This window comes from Sceloporus undulatus, chromosome 2 (genome assembly GCF_019175285.1).
Source record: "Sceloporus undulatus isolate JIND9_A2432 ecotype Alabama chromosome 2, SceUnd_v1.1, whole genome shotgun sequence".
Taxonomy (NCBI): Eukaryota; Metazoa; Chordata; class Lepidosauria; order Squamata; family Phrynosomatidae; genus Sceloporus; species Sceloporus undulatus.
The window spans coordinates 206477826-206500799 of NC_056523.1; the positions used below are offsets into that span (position 1 = coordinate 206477826).

Here is a 22974-nt window from a genome sequence, read left to right on the forward strand (position 1 = left end):
TGGCTTCAGGGGCTGTGAGGGAGGTGGGACGCTGCCTTTAGGAAGGGGGCGGGGTCTTGGAGAGAAGGTGTAAATGAGGCGTGGCTTCAGGGGCTGTAAAAAGGGGGCGTGGCTTTGCGGTGAAAGAAAGACGGGGTTAAAGCAGGGCGTGGCTTGAGGGAGATGGACGCTGCCTGTAAAGAGGGGGCGTGGCCTTGCGCTGTGGTCCTGAAGAGAAAGAAGGGGCTAAAGTTAAGGCGTGGCCTGTGAGGCGGCGAGGGCGGGGAATTGGTTCCCCCAAAAGGGGGCGGGGCGTGGCTGTCTTGTCAGCGCGAGGTGAGTCGGTTGGGGCTCGGCATTGAGGGGAGGAGCTGGGAGCGAGCGGCTGCGGCGAGAGCGGGGCGGCAGAGGACTAAGCAGCAGGCGAAGGAGAAGGGAGAGCGCGGTCGAGAGGGAAGGCGCCCGTGCGCTGCGTGTGTTGTCTGTGGAGGATACGCGAGAGCCAGGGGAGGAGCCTCCCGGATCTCTACTCTCTCTGTGGAGGCTCGCCCCCTCCTCTGCGCCCCTTCCTTCCCATCTTACTTCCGGCGGGGATGGCGGTGCTGGATCTGGCCCTGGAGGGGCTCGCCGTCTTCGGGCTCGTCCTCTTCCTGGTCCTCTGGCTCATGCACTTCATGTCCATCGTCTACACGTAAGTCAGGCCTCCGGGATGCTCAGAGAGAGAGAGAAGGGGGGGGGAATCAATGGAGACACGGCGCCTGGTGCTTGGGTCAGGCCTCACCTGGAAGAGCAGTGAAGGGGCTCTGGAAGCCATAAAGAGCTGTGAGAGGAGAGAGAGACTCAGGGAGATGGTCCATCAGACACTGGTACCTTTACCAGGGGGGTTTTCGAGCCATGTTCTAGAAGAGTTTATTCAGCTGTGTGACTGGCATCTCCAGAGAAAGCCTTTATCGGGACAACTCAAACGCTGTGTGTGTGTGTGTGTATATACATATACATGCATACATACACAGTGTGTGTGTGTATAACACATTAGGGAGCTGGGGATGTTTAGTCTGAAGAAGAGATGGTTAAAGAGTTGATAATGAGAGCCCTGTTTAAATATTTGAAGGGGGGGCACATTGAGGAGGGAGCAAGCTTGTTTTCTGCTGCTCCAGAGAATAGAATATGGAGCAATGGATGCAAGCTACTGGAAAAGAGATTCCAGCTCAACATTAGGAGGAACTTCCTGACTGTAAGGGCTGTTCCACAGTGGAGTCTCCTTCCTTGGAGGTCTTCAAACAGAGGCTGGATGGCCATCTTTTGGGGATGTTTTGAGTGAGAGTTCCTGCATGGCAGAATGGGGTTGGACTGGATGGCCCTTGGGGTCTCTTCCAACTCTGATTCTTCTGCCTTCCCCTCCCTCCCCTGGAGATGCCCCTCTCCCTTTCTGGCAGCCCTCCTTGGGTTTCCATAGGTGAGGCACCTGCCTTGCTTTGCCCATCCCAGAGCCCAAATGCTGTCTCTAGACACCCCCATGCAAGCCTCCCTAGTCTTGTATGTATCTTCCTTTCTCCCTCCCCCCAACCCTTTATTCCTCTTATATCAGAGAATGGCTGGTTCTCAGAGGGACACAGCCCTCCCTTGGCCACCTTTCCTCTGTATGTGCCCCAGTGGACCTGTTCCTGGGCTTTGTGTGGTGTGTGTGTATCCATGGGCTCCCTCGCCCCTTTGATTTACTCAGTGACTGTTCAGGGTGACAGAGAAAGGCAAACACACACACACACACACACATTGGTAGGTCAAATACAGCTGAGAACAGTCACCATTCCCTTCTCTTCCAATGTGTTTCCCAGCTCATACCTTTGTTGCAATGGACCTCATGTTTTTGAATCCCTTCCTTATGACGGTTTTCAGGACTGTACTACTGATGCCACACCGCAGAAATAATCCGGTTTGGCCCCACATTAACTGCCACAGCGCAGTGCTATGGAATTCTGGGAATTGTAGTTTGTCGCGGCACCTCTGGTTCCATAGCAGACTCCATAGCATTATGCTCTGGCAGTTAAAGTGGGGTCAAACCAGATTATTTCTGCAGTGTGGATGCAGCCTCAGATACCGTGTCCAAGGAACAGCGGTGGCTCGTATGTACCTAGAGATTATGAACCTGAACATATATCTAAGGCACGGATTGTTTATGAATCATCGGTTGATTGTGTTGCAAAATCATGTTGACTCTTCATACACCTGTATTACTTGTATGCTTCCAGCCAATAGCTACAGAATGGCTTCAGCTCTCTTTCAGATACATGACCAATACTCCGTCTCAGCCATTACACACATAGTTATACACACAGCATTAAGCAATGTTTTCTTTATATGTGTTATATATTTGGTGGGTTGTTTTTTCTGCTAAAGAGATTAGCATGGTGAACATGGCCATGTCCCCCTATTTCTTTGCAGTATAGACTGTACATGACAACTTGTTCATGGCATTTTCTCAATCTGGTGTCACTATCACAACAGTGTATGCTCCTCGCTTCTTATTTTAATACAGCCGCGATGTTTTAAGTGTGTGTCTTAGTCTTTAACAGGTTTGGCATAGTTGCTTTTAAAGGGGTTTCTAGTGACACAGATCGGCCTGTTGTGCTTCCTTCAGGGTATAAAAACAAAATGCGGTGCAGAACACATGATTTAAAGAGGCAGCATTGCATAGGTTTGTTTTTGCATTTGCATTGCACTAGGTTTGTCACCAATAAGATTGTGTAAACATAGCTGTGTTGTACAGGAAAGGCAAACAAATGTGTGCTGGAATCTTCTTTAATGAAATGCTTTAGAGAAAACCTTACTGGACGTATTATTTTTCTTTCAGATAAGTGGTGATTAATGAATTATAGGGTGTTTACACGGAATATTTATACAGTACTTAGGGAAGGAAGAAGTATACAGGGAAAATACTGAGAGAATAATTACTTTTTCTCATGAACCTGATACTACCTGCCTTGCCTTTTGTTTCTTACTACAGGTAGCTTTGTGGGTAACACAAAAAGTTTGGGGGAAATTCAGTGTTCCTACACTTCTTGTGTGTAGGTTTTTGGAGCATTGTATTGAAATTATTGTTTTTAGTTCTATGGCTGTACATATGCCTGTGTTAATAATACCAAGGTGATGCAGTGATGCACTTTAATTTTAAAATAATACCGGTTCAAAAGGCCATTAACTATCTAGAATGCTGGACCATTATTTACAAGTCTTAATAACTTTACTATGGCACTTAATTCTATTACAACACCCAGTTTCCCCATGAATCTTCAAGACATAAGGGCAGAGCATCACACTTTTCAATGTTATAACCTATGGAATAAATAAGTCCAGTCTAGAATTTCTTGCATGTTGAAAAGCTGTGAAACACAGCTGGATATTGGCTGCACAATCCTAACAGGACGCTACAGAATAGCTTTGCCGGTCACTAAATTATAAAGTGACATTTGGAAGGAATTGTTCCTGTTGAATACATGTTGCACAGCAATTTGTATTACTCCACTCCAGCAAAAAGTAACTCTCAGACATTGTGAGATCATGGAAGATGTGCCCAAGGTCTTTTTGCTGCTATAGAAAAGTGATTCAGAAAGTCATGACATCCATTGAACAAGTGGTAATAATAATAATAATAATAATGTATACCCCGCTCTTCAGCCAAAAGGCTATCAGAGTGGCTTACAAATTGTTAATTAGACATTTGCCTGCGCTCTGTTATAGTACAGGGGCAAGGTTGATGTTTCATTGAACATTATGTAGCAGTAAGTAGACGAAGCAGTTTGTGCACAGCAGAATAATAAGCATATGACACACACGCACACATATATATGCATGCAAGCAAGCAAGCAAGCAAGCACTCTTTCCAACTGAGTATCTGCACTAACTATACGTTATATTCTTTCAGTAAATGTTTAAGATGCTGCCAACGACTTCACCGTGGCATTAAAAGCTAAACCCAAGCACTCCTGCTATGTTTTTCATAAGCCCCTGAGGAAGAAACTTGATTACAATGTTTCAGGACATGGTAATAATTCTTACAGTCAGGTTCTGTGTAACAGAAACTGTATCTAATACGTAACCTGAATTGCCTTATGATAATTTGTAGCATGGTGCTCTGTAGATAGAAAGTAGATGTCTCCCTTAATAGCCTAAGAGCTTTGTACCGTATAATGAATCAAAATGTTGTTCTCACGGAGGATAGTAATGTAAAGTAAGTGTGCAGTAATGGGGAATGATGAAGCTGACTTCTTGGACTGAATTAGAAAACATTTTTCGCGTTTTTCCATAGACTGGGTAAAGTAGAAATTTGCCATTATGATGCGACACAGATTTTTTTTTTTTTTTACAGTTGGATTATCTATGGATCAGATCCCACATTTTAAAAGTGTCACTTCTTTGGGGTCCTGTTAATTCAGAGGTGGACAGCTGGGTCTTTCGTAATGTAGCTGAACTGCATAGTCAATAATGAGGATTCATGAGATCTGAAACATGTCAAAATCTTTAATATTTGAAAGTTCCAGAATAATATGTATTGTTTAAAAAAGAGCGTGTTATAGGTTCACACATGGCATTATAAACATATTTGCCAATAATGATTTGGAAAGCTAAACAGAAAGTGAGATAGAAAGCTGTTTCTCTGTGCATCCCTAGAGACAGGCTCCATTTTTGGCCTCCTCACCAGACAGGTGATCAGTGATGTCTGAGCTGCTCAACTAACAATTCATGGGAATAAGTGGGTTCACATTGGGAGAAAGACAGGATGTAAATCAAGTGTGGAGCTGATCCCATAGGTTTCACCTGAAGTATTCCTCTCCTTTGAAAATGAAAAGCAGTTGCCATAGGTTACAATCTGGGCCAGAATAGTGTTGGGTGGAGGAGGAGGAGGAGGTTTACTTAATCCTTTCCCTTCAGGCTGTTTTTCTGCTCAGAATTGCCCAGAGCAGCTTCTCTGCAGTAGGAGAAAGATAGAAATCTCTGTATCGTTTCTCTTGTGGGAGGAAAAATAGCTTAGTAGGGTCTGATTGTAAACAGAAAAAATGGCCTCATGAAAAGAGGCCCTTCCCCCTAGAGGTACATTGCTGAAAATTGTAGTCTTTTACATAGTGGCTTTTCGTTTTGAGAAAGTAAGGAATGGTTGCTAGATGATGTATAGCTGTTCATAAAAATGGTTTTTGCAACTCTGTAAAAGTTGCTGTTCTCTTCAACCTTGTGGGGACAACTGCTGATGGCAAAATAATGGATGACTGTATACAGGCCAAAAGAAACATGGACAATGATAACGCTTCATATGCTTTTTAAGGAGACGTTGACCAATACTATCAGATTATTATTTGAATTTATATGGGTTTCCCAAGCTCAGCCTTGCTAGCATTTAAGCGGCAGTTAAGAGATGTAAAACTGAATCCTGGCTCTGATGACATGTCAGGGGGATGCAGGAACTGCAGCACAAGCCACATGGCAACAGAGCAGCTAAACAAACCGTAAAACTTTATTCCATGGTTTGTTATGTCATCTGAACATGGGCCTTTGTATTTCTGTTTCGGTTTCTGAAGATTCCTGGCTGATTGTGTAGTCTGAAAAGGCCCAAGAAAATTGGTAGATCCTAGTAAAACATGCACTGCACATTGGAAGAAAAAACCCATTTCATCCAGAATTCATCGAGAATTAAATTTTGTGTATTTCTTTATGGTAAATTAAAGAACTTTTCATTGTTTAAATTATCTGCCATAGTTTCAGATATCTAGAAGCAGTGGCATAAGTGTTCTAAGATTTCTCCACCCAGAATGAATTTCCAGTTCTGTGGTTCATCCAGTGCATCAGTGTAACACTTTAATAATAGGGACTCTAATGTTTCTCATTTTTTATTAGTTATTAATCTCTGATATTGCTTTAAAGCATCCTAGAAAATCTCTGACAAAGCTTTTATGTATAAGTTCAGGGTTCGAATCTCTGCTCAGCCAAGAAAACCCACTGGATGACCTTGGGCTAGTCATTCTCTCTCAGCCTCAAAGGGAGGCAAAGGCAAACCCCTTCTGAACAAAATTGACAAGTTCACCTTAGGGTTGCCATAAGTTTGAATGATTTGAAGGCACACAACAACAGTTGTGCTAAGGTCAGTCTTTGATGAAAGTAGTTACTAAGGTGCTACCGAAGTGGGAGACTGACTTTCATCATGTAAGAAGGCATTCAGTCCAATGCCATGTGTATTGTAAGCATGAGCTTGGTCAGCTTGGCTAGTAAGAGTTTTCTCTTGCGAACAAAGTATACAATCTCTCATGACTTGCACTACTACTTGAAGAAAAAAATGAGCAGTGGAGTGGTCAGCTTCCCTGACTTCTTAAGTTTTGTTTGAGACAGAGACGTAGGGCGCGAACAGATAGGCCAGAATAAAGCTGCTTTGGAGGTATGCTGTTTAAATGACACACACATCTTAAGAAGCCAGAAGCTGCACTAAAGCTGCACTCTGGTCCTTAGGATTGAAGCATGGCTTTTGGCCTCTTAGGACGCATGCATCATTTAAACAGCATACCTCCAAAGTGACCCGAAGCAGCTTTATTTTGGCCTGTCTGTTTGGGCCCTAACTCTAGAGGGAGTAGATGGTCATGTGACACTTCCATCAATGCCAGGGAAGCAGCTGAACAATCCTTCTCCACCATCCTTTTCCTGAAAGTTGCATGCTGCATGTGTGCTAGCCCCCTGTTATGGTGGGTAATGTTCAAAAGCATCTCTTGGATAGGTACTTATCCTAAACACAGTTCAAATGCATTGTGTCAACTGCTAGGGCTTACCTTCATTTTCCATCCTAATAATAGGAACAAAAATGAGTGTTTACATCTGTCCAACCTCACTTTTTCACATAATAGGCAGACTCAGAGAGGCTGGCTACTTTTTCTCATGAACAAAAAGCCAAAGACAAAAGGAGACAGGACTCTGGTAAGCAAACCTCAGTGCCTGTCTCTTGCTTTCTGGATCTCTCTCTGATAGTAAAAGTAGATCTTAGGTGTCTGACATCCACAGTATTGTTGTGCACTGATTGTACTGCTTCTTTTTTCTGTCTTCTTGTATTTTATGGGTTGCTGTAGTACTGTATAAGAAACATCACCCAAGAGACTTTCTGCTGTGCTTTCTGCAACCGGACTTGTTTATCTCGGATTGGCCTTTTTAGTCATCAACGCGCTTGTAGAAATGCGCGGGATGAGTCCTTCCTGAATCTTTGTTCGCGAAGTAAAGCCAGAGAGAGAGAGAGAATATAAGAGGCTAACTTTTTAAGACTTCACTGTACAGTGGTACCTCGGGATACGAAATACCCAGGTTACGAAATTTTCGGGATACGAAAAAATCCCATAGGGAATTATTGTTTCGGGTTACGAATGTTTTTTCGGGTTACGAAAAAACTTTTGGTGCTTTTTTCGGCTTTTTCGCACGGAATCGCGGCTTTTCCCCATTAGCGCCTATGGCAATTCGGCTTACGAAGGCTTTTCGGGTTACGAAAGCGGCCGCGTTACGAATTAATTTCGTAACCCGAGGCACCACTGTACAGTATGCCTGACCTTTTAGAAGGGGATAGGATTCTACTTCTGTCTTCGTTTTGGAAATTGAGAGGAAAATCATAAGTGAATGTGCGGTGAGGAAGAGAACATTTGGGAAGGCTCCACAAATGGATCCAGGGTTAGGTGACAAATTCTCTTATTTACATCATTGCTTCCTTTCTGTTCAGCTGAACTGAAGAAGACACTGACTGTGATCAGTCATCCTATTGTTGACATCAGTCGTTCACTAGAATCCTTAAATCACTCTTGGGCAATTCTGTCTGGTTCAGCATAGAATTGGCAATGGAGCTTTTTTTCCCTAAGAAAGGAAGGAAGGTGCTGATAGATCAGATTAAAGGTCCATCTAGTCCATCTTGCACATTACTTACACATTGGCTACAACGCCTCTTAAACCCAGAGCTTTCTTAGTATTTCAAATAATGTCTCTGAGTATATACATATAATTTCTTACCTACTCAAAGAGAAGCACCCTCCATATTCCCTAGAGCTCAAGGGCCACATTTCTATGTTCAGGAGTCTGGCTATCACATGAGGTGAAATTACCGCCTGATTACACATTGCTAGAGCCAAATGTGTTTCATATGTTTAAAAAAACCTCTGCTGCTGAAGTATAATGAGTTTTGCTCTTGCAAGCATCTTTTATTTTGCTTATTTAATGACAATTTTGGGGTTTATTTAGATCTAGCATGGCAGCTACGTCAATTGGCCCTACCTAGTACTGATACAGATCCTCTATGGCTACTTTAAAATTCTGTGGAGAGAGCAGTAGTCTTTGTGTGTATTTGGGAGTGTGTTTATTTAAAGGTAAGAGACCAGGTCATTGATCTGCTATACCTGTTCATTAATTCCTTGCTTCCAATATGTGTGTGCTTTGATGCTTCTCTCCCCTTTTTGGGTATAATGTTTGGCTCCCATATAATTCTGTCTGCTAATATTTCTAGAGTTGTGTGTTGTTGTTTTTTAAAAGATAATACTAAATATTTTCTTTGAAACATTTAATGAAGACTAATAAAATATCCTCTGTAATTGCAGTTAACAGTTAATGAAGTATTCTCTGAAAAACTGGCACTCTTTCACAAGTTTACTGGTAATTATACTGGAGGGCATTGAACCTTTCCTAGCATTCCTAGATTCTGCTCTCTAATCAGCTGTGTTTTGCATTAACTACTGACCTCTTCATATAGGTTTTTTAAACTAGCTATATTATATCTTTTAAAACTATTAGACTCTTGCGTACGTTTCTCAAGTTTTTGTACAAGAATTTCATGTGCATCTTATTGGCTGTTAGTAATCTCTTCATTTTCATCTAACTACTTGAAAATTAGTGTATTCCTGATATCTTCTAAAGGTATTGCCTAAAGTGTTAAAGATAAATTAGTCTTTCTAGAGCATCTAGATTCCTTTACTTCTCTTTTTCATCCTTCATACTCTTAAATGCCTCATATATATTAGTAATTCCAACAGAAATGAATCCAAGTTTCCTAAAAGAAGGTTTTTTTACCCTTTTATATTCATTTCAAAATCTCATTATAGCTTTCTTTTGTAAGAGCTGGATTAAATAGGTATGAAATAGTCCATGTTCTTCACTCTTTTCAGTGTCCTTTCTCTACCTTTGAGCAATAGGATGGAGATGAATTGATGATTTTTGAACTCTTTTTATTATCTTCATTGGTGATGGAGAAAATGTCATCTCTAAGCCTCATGCAGCATCCAAAGGAATTTTTAGGACCCAAGATCCTCACACAACCTCCCCAAATAGATGAAATTGATTTATTTCAGCTTTATTTTATTGATTTAAATCATCCTTTTGTTCTTTCGTATCTATATTTATTTATTTAATTTTGCCATGGTTTAAATTGATTCACTCAGAGATCTGCTGATCCAATGTGTGTTCCACCCTGCTTTTGATTATGGTTTCATCCTTAATACACTTGTAATCCTCTATAGAGAACTCTTACCTTATTAGTGAAACTGTTTTGTGTCACTGTACTTCTGTAACTTCTCAGTCCTTCTACATTTTGCAAGAATCTTTTTTCCCATCAGCATGATTTGCAGTGTATTTCTAGTTTAGATATTCCCTTCAAAATAGAGAACATTTTAAATCTACTTATTAAATAATAATACTTCATACTGTATAGTGTTCAAAACACTCCAGAGCACTATCCTAACTAAAATCTTTACTACAGTTTGCTAAATCTTTTCCTCCTCTTCCTAATAAAATAGACCCAGGGCAGGGAGAATTTAAAGACCCAAATGAATGATCAGCAGGACAAGTGCCTTCTTCCTGATGATCTCCAGATTTTTTCTTCCTACTTGTTCTTAAGCATTTGAGTGTTGTGTTGAAGGGAGACAAACCAAATCTGAGCCCCGTGATTGATTTTTCTTCAGTAAATGGCTGCCCCAGAAGATCCAGATCAGAATCATATTGTTTGGGAGGGTATCTGTAAATGTCCACCCACAGCCCAGCCCCAGTGGTAACTAAGTCTCGGTACAGACTGCCGCTTTGCAGCGGCTTGGAGCCAAAATTAGGGCTTGGGAGAACGAAGCGTCCGCATGCTCTGCGCTCTCCCGGCGCCATTTTGGGGGGTGCATGTCTACACGCCACATGTGCTGATAACGTACCTTGTGTGCCGTGTCCAAATGGGGCACAACACAAGAGACATCGCCATGTCGCTCCAGGGCACTAACGGCACCTTGGCAGTGGCACGGAAGGGAGCTGTATTTCACAGCTCCATTTTGGGGCAGATCGTTCCTGAGCCCATGCGGCTGCCTTGGCAGTGATCCGGAGGAGCCCCTTTCTTCTCATCTGTCCAGCCCCTTAGTTAAGAAAACCAATTGTAAGGACTTTTTCACGCCTGGTTCTCTGCAGACTGTGAAGCAGGTTTGTTGTTCTCAAATTTATTCCAGGAAAAGGACTGCATTTTTCATACATTCCCTCCAGTCTGGACCAGTAGAAAGGTATCATCTTCATCATCATTAATATCCCGCATTTCCCCCTGATTGTGACTCAAAGCGGCTTACAACGATTAAAACACATTATTAAAAATCCACAAAATACAACAATTAAACAATCAGAAAAATTAAAAACTGCTAAAGCATATATTAAAACACACATACATGGACATACACATACAAGCACAGTGATGAGCAGTATCCAAGCCATTGTATAAGAGGGGTCTTATGTTATTACTCATCAAATGCCTGTCAGAATAGAACAGTATTTCTTTGTCTGCAAAAAGAAAGCAGGGAAAGAATATGTGATTGCCAAAATGTGTGATTGTATTTCTCCTCACCAGCCACCCATAATCTCCCATCTGATATCCACAAGGCCTCCGTTTCTGGAAAAGACCAGGGTATTCCTCCATTAAGGACATTGCTTTATGTAGGACTTTTTAAAAAGGTGATTGAACATACTTTGTCCCTGTTGCCCCATTAGCAGCAATGTCACATCATAGTTCATGATGGTAGCTGGGTCCCAACTATTTATGTGTGTGAGGATGATCTACACAAATTCAAACTAGACAATTAGAAAATTGGAATAGTAAAATAATTCATGTACCTTGGGTCAAACATTGATCAGAATGGGGGCTGCATTCAAGAGACCAGAAGAAGAATGGAAAGGGCAGCTATGAAAGAACTAGAAAAGATCCTAAAATGTAAAGATATACAACTGAGCACAAACATTAGATTCGTACAAGCCATTTTTTTCCCTGCTACCATGTACAGATGTGAGAGTGGGACAGTGAGGAAAGCAGATCAGAGGAAAATCAATTCATTTGCAATGTGGTACTGGAGAAGAGTGCTGAGGATACTGTGGACAGCCAAAAAGGCAAACAGATGGGTCCTAGAACAGATCAACCCTGAAATCCCCCTAGAAGCCAAGATGATAAAGTTGAGGTTGTCATACTTTAGCCATGTCATGAAGAAGGCATGACTCATTGTAAAAGACAATAGTGCCAAGAAAGGTGGAGGGAAGTAGAAAGAGAGGAGGATGGTATGTTAGATGGACTAAGGCCACAGGCATGAATTTACAGGACCTGAGCAGTAGAAGATAGGGAGTCCTGGAGATATCGCATTTTGTGATGCCCCAACTGATTTTTAACTTTAAGGATATATATAAAGTTCTAAACTTGGTAGTCAGAAGCCACTTCCCCATTTCCAAATTGTGGCCAGTGTGTGATTGAATGTCTCCTAGCAAGGGCAACTTGATTACCTCCTTCCTAGTGAGGGTTGCATAGTACTCTCATAAATTCAAAATGCTGATAACTATTGTATCATGTTACTCTTGCTTCATTCCAAGCCAGAGTGGGGCACCAGTCAGCATTAGTCATGTTTAACTGTTTAGCTGTACTGATGGAACTCAGCTGAGAGAGTTCCTCATACAGAAAGCATATCATTGGTATTACAGTAGTGAGAATGGTCACTACTATAGAAGGAAGTGGTATATTTTTGGAAGGAGTGGTGGTTTACTTTAGTTGGGGAGCTTGAACCTCTGCTTTTTGAAATGATGCTGGTGAAAAAGATACAGCTGGTAATCAGGGAGATCAACAGTATTTGCTTGCTTGTGGAACTTGAAACAAGCCTCTAGTTGCAGTGGTGAGATTGTTTTCTCTTTCAAAAGGTTTGGAAAATCTTTTTAACTTACTAGGAATAGTAAAAATTTCCCTTCTTACCCATCTAAAGGAAGAGATCAATAATAGCATTAACTGCACTCCTTTAAGGGCTGTGCAAGAGGGAGGTGGAGAGAAGACATTGAAGAGGTTCAAATCCTATCTTGGCCCTGCAAATCCATTGGGTAACCTTGGGCATGATAGGTTCACCTTAGTGCTGCCCTAAGCTGGAACTTACTTGAAGGCATAAAACAACAATTGCGGGGGGAGAAAGAAGAAGAATAAGGGAAAGAGGAAAACTGGTGGTAACTGAGAGGTGTGATGGCTGAAGGATGAATAGCATGGAGGACAGAATAGCAGGCTCAGCCAGAAAGACAAACATATGCCCTGGGAAGAGATGAGAGAAGGCTGCCAAGATTAACAGAAAGGCATAGAAATTTGCTGTTCTCCCCCACAAATTCTTTGTAGACTCAAATTCAAATGATGATGGAGCTTAATCTTCTAGTCATCACCATTTTCATGGGGCCTTAGATTAGGGATCTCACTCCCCCCAGGGAGAAATTGGCTGGCACTGTTTTTTGTAGTTTACAGGAAAGGAGCTTGTGCAATTGGTTTGTGCAAGCAATGAGTTCAGTGTACCCTTTCTAATCTGATGCTGAAGTTTGCTGTGATGTGTAATCCAACATCTAATCTGTTTCTTTCCATGGAAATGTCTTGCAAAAACATGGTTTCATCAAATTGTAAGAATCACAGGCATAAGGAAAGACAATCACTGTCCTATGCCCAATGGAAGAAGTATTCACTTAAACAACCTTCTGTGTTTTATACGTAATGCACCTGCAGTACACTAGAAAGCAAGCAATTTGAAATGCCAGTAGTAAAGAAATTACACACTCCCTCTGAATATTCTTCTGGATCAGAGTTAAAAAAAATCAAACTAGCCATACAAATCAAGGTACATAAACTCAATGCATGCTTTTAGTTTGTGTATGTTTTGTGGTTTTCGGTTCTTTGACATGTTGTACTGTACCTTGGAGATTTGAAATTTGTCCATGCCTGACTGTAACTTTTTTCTAATATGCGAACACTTGCAAAGGCAGGTGGGTTGGACTTCTCACTAAGAAATAAATGGATGAAGTACTGTACTGTGAGTTAACTCAGAACCTACCATGTTTCCTATCTGGAAGATATGGCAGATTACTCAAGGTGCTACTACTGGATCTAGAGACTTTCTGATAGGTTGTGTGCCTAGGTCTTTATTTCTGTTCTGCTTCGAGGAATAATGGAGATAGTTGTACATGCAACTAAGAATGGCAGCCCTCTGTTCTGGCACATTTAATCTATGTATAAATTTGTAATTAAAACCTTTCCTTTAGAGACAAACTAACACAGTAAAGTTTAGAGAGATTGTTCATCTTGAGTAAAAATTGCAAATGGGGACTTCAGATTAGCTTTGCAGAGAACCTTTTACTGAATTGATGTATAATGAGCAGACATTACAAAAGATTTTTCCCTATGGGGAAAGATCATTGCTGGATAATGCACCAGTTCATTAAGAACAATATGATACCTTGTTTTTACTTTCTACTTCTGCTTCATTCTGGAAAATCAGTGCTTCAATTACACTAAAAGCAGGGGGAGTGAGAGTGAAAATCCAGCTAAATATTGGAAGAGCCAGGAGCTTATTGCATGGATAAAAAACCCCGACTGCATCCCAGTGTGGTGCAGCTGAGTTGCGGGATACAGGCAGGAATTATTGCACATAGCTCGCTGCTGATTCTGCTGGGCAAGTGCAGCCTGGGTCCCAGGTGCGTTTTGGAGGCCGCTTTTGTCCATGTGATAAGCTCCCTAGTAGTACTAGCTGGAGGAACATATTAATGCTGTCGTAATTCTGTTAACCCCATGGAAACATTTTGACTTTGTGGATATTTTTAGACAAACTTTCTAGTACATATGGTTCCTTGAAAATTGTGACGGTGCGTGTCCTTTACTTACCAAATACATAAACAACAGTTGTAGGACCGAGACAGAAGTCAGTGTTAAAAGAAGTCCTCATATGTACAGTATAAATATTGGAAAATATGTCTCAGAGTACTGTGTTCATTCTTCATATTTGTGTAGTTTCCCATCATATTTGAATGTATGTGTTAAAGAAGATGCATTTTAGTAGATCTTTGCATTAAAAAAAAAGGTTGACACTGAACACACACTTGAGCTGTGTTAAGTATGGCATATACTGTTAAGCACTTTCAATTTTTCATTAATAATTTTATTAACTTTTAAAACATAAAACATGCATTACCCCCAAAACAACTTTATTACCCCTATAACACATTGCACAAATAACACAACATCTTGAACTAAAAATGGAACTGTGTTACAATAGCCCCAATCGCATGCTATTCAGAAATTTAAGCTAAATGAGGATTCTAGATCATTTCGATAATACTGGTTATCCATTTCTTAGCTCAATACTGTTACATCATTGCATTGTTGATTATATTATCATATATCACACTATTGCATTGTGAGTATATCTTTAAAAATTAAAGTTTAAGAATTTGGACTCTGCAGCACAGGGTGAATGAAGCATGTTACATCCTACTAGTAAAATAGGATGTTCATGAGATCACATTCATATTTTATCCTGCTCCTCTATCTTTTGAAGTCATCTTGTAAAATAACTAATGCTAACATAATAAAGAGAAATGGTGTTAAAACTGTCCTTAACAAAAATAACATTAAAAAGACAAATTTTCCTAGAGCCTTACCCTAAGATTTCTCATACCTAGTAAAGCAGTTGCTATGCTTTTCTCCAAAAGTCATTAAAAAATGTGTTGATGCAGTTCAGCTTGAAGTTCATTCCAAAGTGTGAAGACCTTGAATATCCTTTGGGTGTTTGTGAAATCGGGCTTATAATTGTGTTAGGAGAGCCAGTGTGGGGTAGTGGTTTGAGTGTTGGACTAGGACAGTGGGAAACTAGGGTTGGAGTCCTCCCCCTCAGCCATGGAAACTCACTGGGTGACCTTGAGAAAGTCACATTTTGTCAGCCTCAAAAGGAAGGCAAAGCCAAACCCCTTCTGAACAAATCTTGTCAAGGAAACCCTGTGATAGATTTGCCTTGGGATCCCTATAGATTGGAAATGACTCAGGTGCACAACAACAATTGTACTAAGATCAGTTTTTGGTTAACGTAACCACTAAAGTGCCTGGTGAGTCTCTGACTTTCACCTTGGCATGGAAGGCTGCATGCAGTCCAATGCCATGTTCATTGTAAGGATTGTAGCCCAATCTCGTGCATAGTTAGGCTTACTTAATCCCACGGAAACTAAGAGAGTAGGTTAGTAGGAAATATGTGTTTTTGTATGGAGGAATTCTTAACTCCATCTTACGGCATCTCAATGTAGGACTGTAAAAGGTTTTTGTGAAGGAGAAAAAAAATCCTCAAGAGGAATGTTTAATTGACTTAGATCAGGGGTGAGCAACTGTGGGAGATTAGCAGCTGTATTAGCAGCCCTCTAGGAGACTTTGGAGGGCCACTGGCACTACAAAAAAGAAGGAAAAAGAAAAGAAAAAGAAAAAAGCTTTTACTGCCAAAGCCTTGTAGGGGAGAAATTGCAGCAATTGTAGACTTCGTGGGCCCCTAGAGGACATTTCCAGGCATTTTGAGGCAATAAAAAAAATCTGTAAAATCTCAATTTGTGCTCTCTGGGGTGTCTACTGATCTGTTGGAAATGCCCTCCATACCCCCTAGACATCCGTTTTGGGCATTTTGTGGCAAATGCCCCTGGGTTTACAAAATCAGCCCTGGGCAGGGGGTTTGCATGCAACCCACATGCCACACTTTGCCCACCCTGGATCTAGATGTCCTAATTGTCTTTCCTAGGATAAGACAGCTTCCTATGTTGTCCATGGTGTGCTGTTTATTCATAGAAAGGAGATGGGGGTCTGGTGAAATGGTTGCATTACAGTACTCAGCTTATCCTTCGAGAAGAAAAGTTTAGCAGATTTCTTCTTCAAGGAAGAAATCTTACTAGTATTGAAAACAAATTTGTCGTAGATTCTATTCTTGACACAAATGCATTCCTGTATTTGTAGGTAAAGAAGGTTGAGAAGTGACATGATAGCCATGTTTAAATATCTGAAGGGATGTCATACTGAGGATAGAGCAAGCTTGTTTTCTGCTGCTCCATAGAGGGACACGAGCAGTGGGTTCAGATACCACCTCAACATTTGGAAGAACATCTTGATCATAAGAACTGTTCGACAGTGGAACACGCTACCTTGGAGAGCGGTGGAGTCTCCTCCTCTGGAGGGTTTTAAACACAGGCTGGATGGCCATCTGTCGGGAGTACTTTGATTGTTTATTCTTGCTTAGCAGAGGGCTGGACTGGATCCAACTCTGTGATTCTAGGTGCACTGAATCAAAGGTCTGCTTAAGGGGAAAAAGTGTATGCGTTACAATTAAGAAAGCTACTTACTGAGAACTGTGAAAAGCAGGACTATATTTTTGGAAGAGCTTATATAATTTTGTACTTAACGTGTGTTAGAATGTGAAGTTACTTCCTAATTTCTAAAAGGAGCTTTAAGAGACTCTGGTTCATAGGGAAGCAGGTTTAGGAAATAATCAAACAAGATAAAGAAGCTATTTGTTCTTAATTTTGTGAGGGGGGGGCAATGTAGGCTGTACTTGCCTTATGGAAAAAGGAATGTCATTTTGTATGTGCAGAGACCATGCTTAGTATAATTCTACTAGCTAGTAGAAATAATTGGTTACCAAACTCAGATAGAAACTGTTGATCATGACCAATGTGATTTTTCTCTTGTTAGAGCACTCTTTTGTTTACAAGATGTAAAGTGAAGTGTTAAGTGAATGCTAATTTTTCATGTTGCTCAGTTCGTGGTCTAGGGGGAAACCTGGGTGAAATTAGCAGTAATAGCCATCAAACTTCTTCCATCTGACTGCGTGAAAGCAAATACAATAAGAAAGTGTATGCTTGATTATTTTCCCATTTGGGATTGTTTGGGATTGTTTCCCATTTTGCCCATGTAAGCAGGTTTCATAGCGCAGTTGTTGCCTTTCTAAATTATTCTGAGTTATACTGTTTAGTTATGTGGACCCATTTAGTTATGTGGAGTACCGTTGGAAGGGTAGCATGAAATGGGAATTTACATGAAAGAACTTCTCTCTTGTTTGTTTTGTCTTTTGATCAGTCCCCTGCATTTTATATTTTTCTTCTTTGAAGACGAGTTCAAACATATTAGGAAGTCTGGTAGCAAACATACTGGATTGACTTTGCAGCCATGAAAATAAGTATATAAGTATGGCTTGTTGTTCAAATTTAAAATCATAGTTTGTAATTATGAGAATGTGTCTTGAGGAACCCTTAGCCATTCCCATGCCCTTCCTAGTTTGAAGCAAACTGTAGTTTAGCATTTTGTTTGAATTAGCAAACTGGTTTTTTTCCCCAAGACAAAATGGGAAATAAAGATTGAGTTTCACATAAAAGCAAGTATAAACTGTAGTTTGTTGTACATAATGGCAAACCAAGGGCTCAAGAGAAAGTGCACACTATAGATCTTAACCACTGTAAGAGACTGAAACAATTCAGAACTATACATTAAAATGTATGAAACTGAACGTTTTGTAGACATGTATCCGAAAAGCTAATTTACCTTATGGGTGTATTCTCATTTGAGGTATTTGCTGATGTTGACAATGTTTCTAACACTGTATATGTAGCTTATAAGGGGGTTACTAAAGTTTACACAGTGTATTGCCAGGCATAAACAACAGGTGACTTAACTTTGGACTGTGGTTATCATAATGTGTGGAATGATGCCAAGTACTTGAATGCTGCATTTAAGATATGCTGAATATGCCTGTGTAGGTGTGGGATAGTGACTTGGATATTTAATCTCATTGAGTTTTACTTGGTTGATCACACCCAAATGTAATGGTTCAAGTTTTATGTGAACAAGAAATGCAGTAGGCTTTCTGTTGGAACCAAAGCATCTGATCCAAGTAATGAATGTTTACTACTCTAAGACTGTCCCTTACACATGGTCTTCAACTTAGATTTTCTACCCTTTGTTCATTTTTTTTTACAGAGCATATACATGTCATCATCCAGTTAACCAACTCCTCAGTTTTTTCTGTCTTTTTCATGAAAATTCGAATTATCAGTGAGGGATTGATTAAAAGTACAATGCTTAAAAACTATTATATGATTATTAATGCTATGCCATCTGCTGAGAAGTAACGCTTAAGATGTGTCATGATACGTTGAGTGGCTGAACCTTTCAGCTTAAAACAGCTCTATATATTTTCAGTGGGCACCATTCAGTCATCACAATTTATTGTTTCAGTCATTCTGATGATTATGATTTTATGTCCCATCTTTTACCCAGCACAGAGGTTCAAGGCTTACGGAAGTTAAACCAGATAGAAATAAAAGCTCATGTCAATAAAAACATACAAAAAGTTTAATTATATTTTAACTAATAATAGAATTAAAAGCAATTTTAAAACATTGTCATTAAAAAGGTAAAGGCACTACTATTAAAAGCCCCCTTCTTATCAACAGTCAATCCAAACGGTCTGTTGAAACTTTCTTTAAAGTCTTTATTTGTCAATGGAACAACATCACAGAAGGAGTCAGTGCTGGATCTCCAAGAAAGGACTTCCAGAGCCTGGAAACAGAAACCAGGAAGGCTCTCTTCTGCATGCCCACTTCTGGCTTTTAGAACCCTACTTTTGACTCGCCAATATTGTAGGGTTTTTTTCTGTAATTGATTGTTTTTGAGCTACAGTTCTGAGCCAAACATTGGTTAAAAACCACAGGCTTTTTTACACTTCATGAAGAGCAATTAAATGTAGGCAGTAAATAGGAAAAAAAAGTGCTTAATGACAACTTAGCTACTTTTATTTGTTAATGCAGTGAATTGGAGTTTTCCTTGGATATTTGCTGCAGCTATGTTATCCAAACTGGTTTGAATAAAGCATAGTGCGTAGAAACAGAAAAAGTGTAATATATCAAATGTGTATAGAAAGTCAGCTGCACCTGATTGTTACTGAAAAGTATTTATTGGCAATGCTAGCAGATGGCTAATACTTCACTACTGTAGTGAAAAATACTGAGGTAACGGAACCTTAAAATCTGTGGTAAAATAAAAGATCACTCGCTTGTCTGCTAGTGACAAATATATTTGTCTCAGCTGACTAGGAAGTTTTATGAAAAAGGGATAAAAAGGGAAAAATAGAAAAGTGTTTGTAGCAATGTTTGCAGGTTTGCTATTAGTACAAAGCTTGTATTCACCATGTTCAAAGCTGTCAAACACAGTCAGACAGCCTCACATCCCAAATAGCTGTCATAAATGGAATGGTCAATGAATGAATGAATGGTCTTTGAAATTCCTGCAAAGGAAAAAAAAAAGGGGGGGTGAGGGGAGGAGATGGTCAACAGTTTATGCAGTGCTGGAAGGAAAAAAAGCACTTTGTAAGCCATTAGGTTTGCATCTCAGTAATATCACAGGGCACATTCTCAGGGAAATTCAACATAATTCGATATAAATGGAAACTGCAAGTACCGTAGTTCACTTAAAATAATTCCCAAAATATGCATGTTCTTGTTCTAGAAACTTTACTGACCTCTCTACATGGAACTTATATTCAGAGCCATGGGCCCTATCCAAACCCTAGACCCCAAAAAGACAGAGGGCACTCTCAGAATCATCTGGTTGTAGTATTACGAGCCCCAGTTACTTTTTTGTCCAGAAAATATTTTCCTTTTAAAATCCAAATTGACCAGCTGGTCACTGTTTTAAAAAGCCTATTTCATTAGTGGGATGAAATTATATTTAGAGAACCTAACACACCCCCAGAAACCCCTGGGGGCATGATTTGCCAAAAAGGAAACTAGTACACATCTTGGCATTTTCTAAAGTTCTGGCATCACTAAAATGTCCCCTAAGCCACAGAAGTGAACCCATATCTGCCTTAAATGCAGTAATTTTTAATGTGGCAAGTTTGGTCCTTAACTCAGAAAAGTAGAAAGAATACACTTTGACTTCTTTAAATAGTTTAAAATGTACACTTCATGGAAAATCAGGGACAAGTTTCAAGTTTCAGTGTTCCTGGTTTTTACTGAGTTGAAACTGGAGAGCAGTCTTGTAGAGTCTCTGGTTCAGTGGTAATGTGGAGAAAAGAAACTGTATACTTATTCTTCTGCTTTGCTCCCCAGTTTCATCAGAAACATCAGATGGAAGGGCAGGATGAAGGTATCAAAGCTCTGTCCCACATCAATCTTAAAAGAATCATAGAATTGGGAGAGACTTCAAGGGCCATCCAATCCAACACCCTGCCATGCAGGAATATATAATCAAAGCAGCCATCCAACCTCAATTTAAAAACCTCCACAGAAGGAGACTCCATCATATTTTGAGGAAGCATATTCCACTGTTGAATAGCACTTACTGCCATGAAGTTCTTCCTAATGTGAAAGTGGAATCTCTTTTACTGTAGTTTGAACCCATTGTGCTACATCCTATTCTTTGGAGCTGCAGAAAACAAACTTGCTCCATGTTCAGTGTGACTTCCCTTCATGTATTGAAATATGGCTATCAGATTACCTCTTCTCTTCTTTTGCAGACTTGTGGGGTATGAATTTTTCCTCATGTGTCAGCTTTCTAAACCTCATTTAGAGCAGTCAAATATGCTGAAAGTTGTTCCAGCATTCCCTCCACTTTCCTTACATAAAAGGAAAGAAATTATAATATATGCCTACATGAAGTTAAGAATAAGTGAAAAATTCCACAGAAATGTTCAAATGTTTAAAACAAGTTCTAGTTTTCATAAATGTCACTTCTCTTTTTCAGGCATCTACACCTTAACAAGAAAGCAACGGACAAACAGCCATATAGCAAGCTACCAGGTGTTTCACTTCTGAAGCCCTTAAAAGGTGTTGATCCAAACCTCATCAACAACTTGGAAACTTTCTTTGAATTGGATTATCCAAAAGTATGTATCAAGATCCTCTTGGAGTTTGTTTTTGTTTTGGTTGTCTTTACTAAAGCTGCGCTTCTGAGGTTTGCTGGTGTTCAATATGTAGTGAATGATATCTCAGGAAGTGTGTGTATAGGGTTTTTCCTTAAGCTATTGTGTGGTTAATATTACACTCATTCCTTCATATTTGCTGGGGTTAGGGGCACAGCACCCTAGTGAATGTGGAAGAATCTCAAATAACAAAAACACTATATTTTTACCTGAGAGAATACCTCTCTAGGAATCTCTACATCCTTTGGTGCAACTTTTGGTTAAGGCTGACCATAGAGTTGCACTGGAGGACCTAGATATTTCTAGATAATACATATTAATAAAATCCGTGAATAATCAAATCTGCAAAAGTCAAAGTCGCAAATGTGGAGGGAGTGTAGTCATTGATCAAATGCAGTATTAAACAAAATAGGTTTCTGTGCCCATCTGGATGGGATGGACTGCATTATTCAGCAGGCAGTGGGCTTTTGCATACAGCATCCCATGCTAGGTCTATGTTTATTCTGCTATGTGGCACGCCACAGCGTGTGCACCACAGGTGCATGTGTCATTACCCCTTCTGGGGCGCGCTGAACCTTCTTCTGGCGCGGCTTTCAGCATATGGTGAAAACTCTGCAAGTCGCACCCGTGTATAACGCGGGCACACTGTATTCATCTATGCAGCTATATCTAGAGATATATCTATATGTGTTCTTGTGTAAAATTCATTAAGTTTTGACCCGATCTTTCTAATACAATGGGTTCTCCACATTTGCTGGGATTAAGGGTGAAGGGCCCCCATGAATATGGAAAAGCACAAATAAAAAATATATTATTCTTTTTACCTGAGACACCACTCTAGGAATCTCCAGGTCCTCCAATGCAACTCAGTGGTCAACATTTGTGAGACATTGATCATAGAATCATGCTGGAGGACCTACAAATGCCTAGAGAAGTGTTTTCTCTAGGAACCTCTAGGTTTTCCAGCACAACCCTATGGTGAACGTCTGGCAGAGCTGTGCTGGAGGACCTAGAGTGAACATGTTCATCAAAACTGCAAATAATCAAATCCGCAAAAGTCAAAACCACGAATGTGGAGGAGGGCCAACTGTATATCTATAAGCTGCAAGATAGAATAGTTCAGCAGGTGCACAGGCAGGAGCAGAGATACTTAGTAGTTTGTAAACAATGCAGCCCTTGTAGTGCAAGGCAATACAATAAATCTTCTTTAAAACAGGTGGTTCTCTGTGAGGCATCTAAAGTGTCTGCCTCTGTTAGGAATTAATAGGGCTAGAGCAACTGTTTTCAGTAATCTCTTCCAGTACAGAATGTAGAAACTGATGGTATATTCTTTTGTTGTCACATGGTAGCCCTTGACCTATAATTTATCCCTTTCTATTTATCCCTCTGACATGACATATACATTATTATCCAGAAAGTTGTTATTATCCAGAAAGTATTGTAGTGTTGCAAGACCAGCTGTTTCTTTTTTATACCTGACTGGAGTGTGTTTACCTTGTGTTGGTTTCTTGGGACAAACTAGAGGTCCTGCTGTTGTGTTACTTGCTCTGCTCCCCAGCAGTCTGCCTGCCTGAGCTGATGGAGATACTCTGGAATTTCTGCTTGCCAGAACAATTGTCCTAGGGGATTTCACCATGAATGAGACTACCTTATCTGGGGCAGCCAAAGACTTTATGTCTAATATTGACAACTAATGAGCTGTCCCAACACATCATTAATCCAAAAAACATATTGAGGCATACTTTAGATTTGCTATTCACAG

General features: G+C 40.2%; 1 protein-coding gene across 1 annotated transcript in view; it reads left to right on the forward strand.

Moving 5' to 3' along the window:
• Positions 1 to 317: 317 nt before the first annotated feature.
• Positions 318 to 22974, forward strand: part of UGCG (UDP-glucose ceramide glucosyltransferase) — a 40871-nt gene continuing 18214 nt past the window's right edge. The window contains exons 1-2 of the mRNA XM_042452008.1: positions 318 to 670; positions 21035 to 21176. Of these exons, the coding sequence (XP_042307942.1) occupies positions 573 to 670; positions 21035 to 21176 (240 nt within the window). The 5' untranslated portion in view covers positions 318 to 572. The remainder of the gene's footprint in view (positions 671 to 21034; positions 21177 to 22974) is intronic.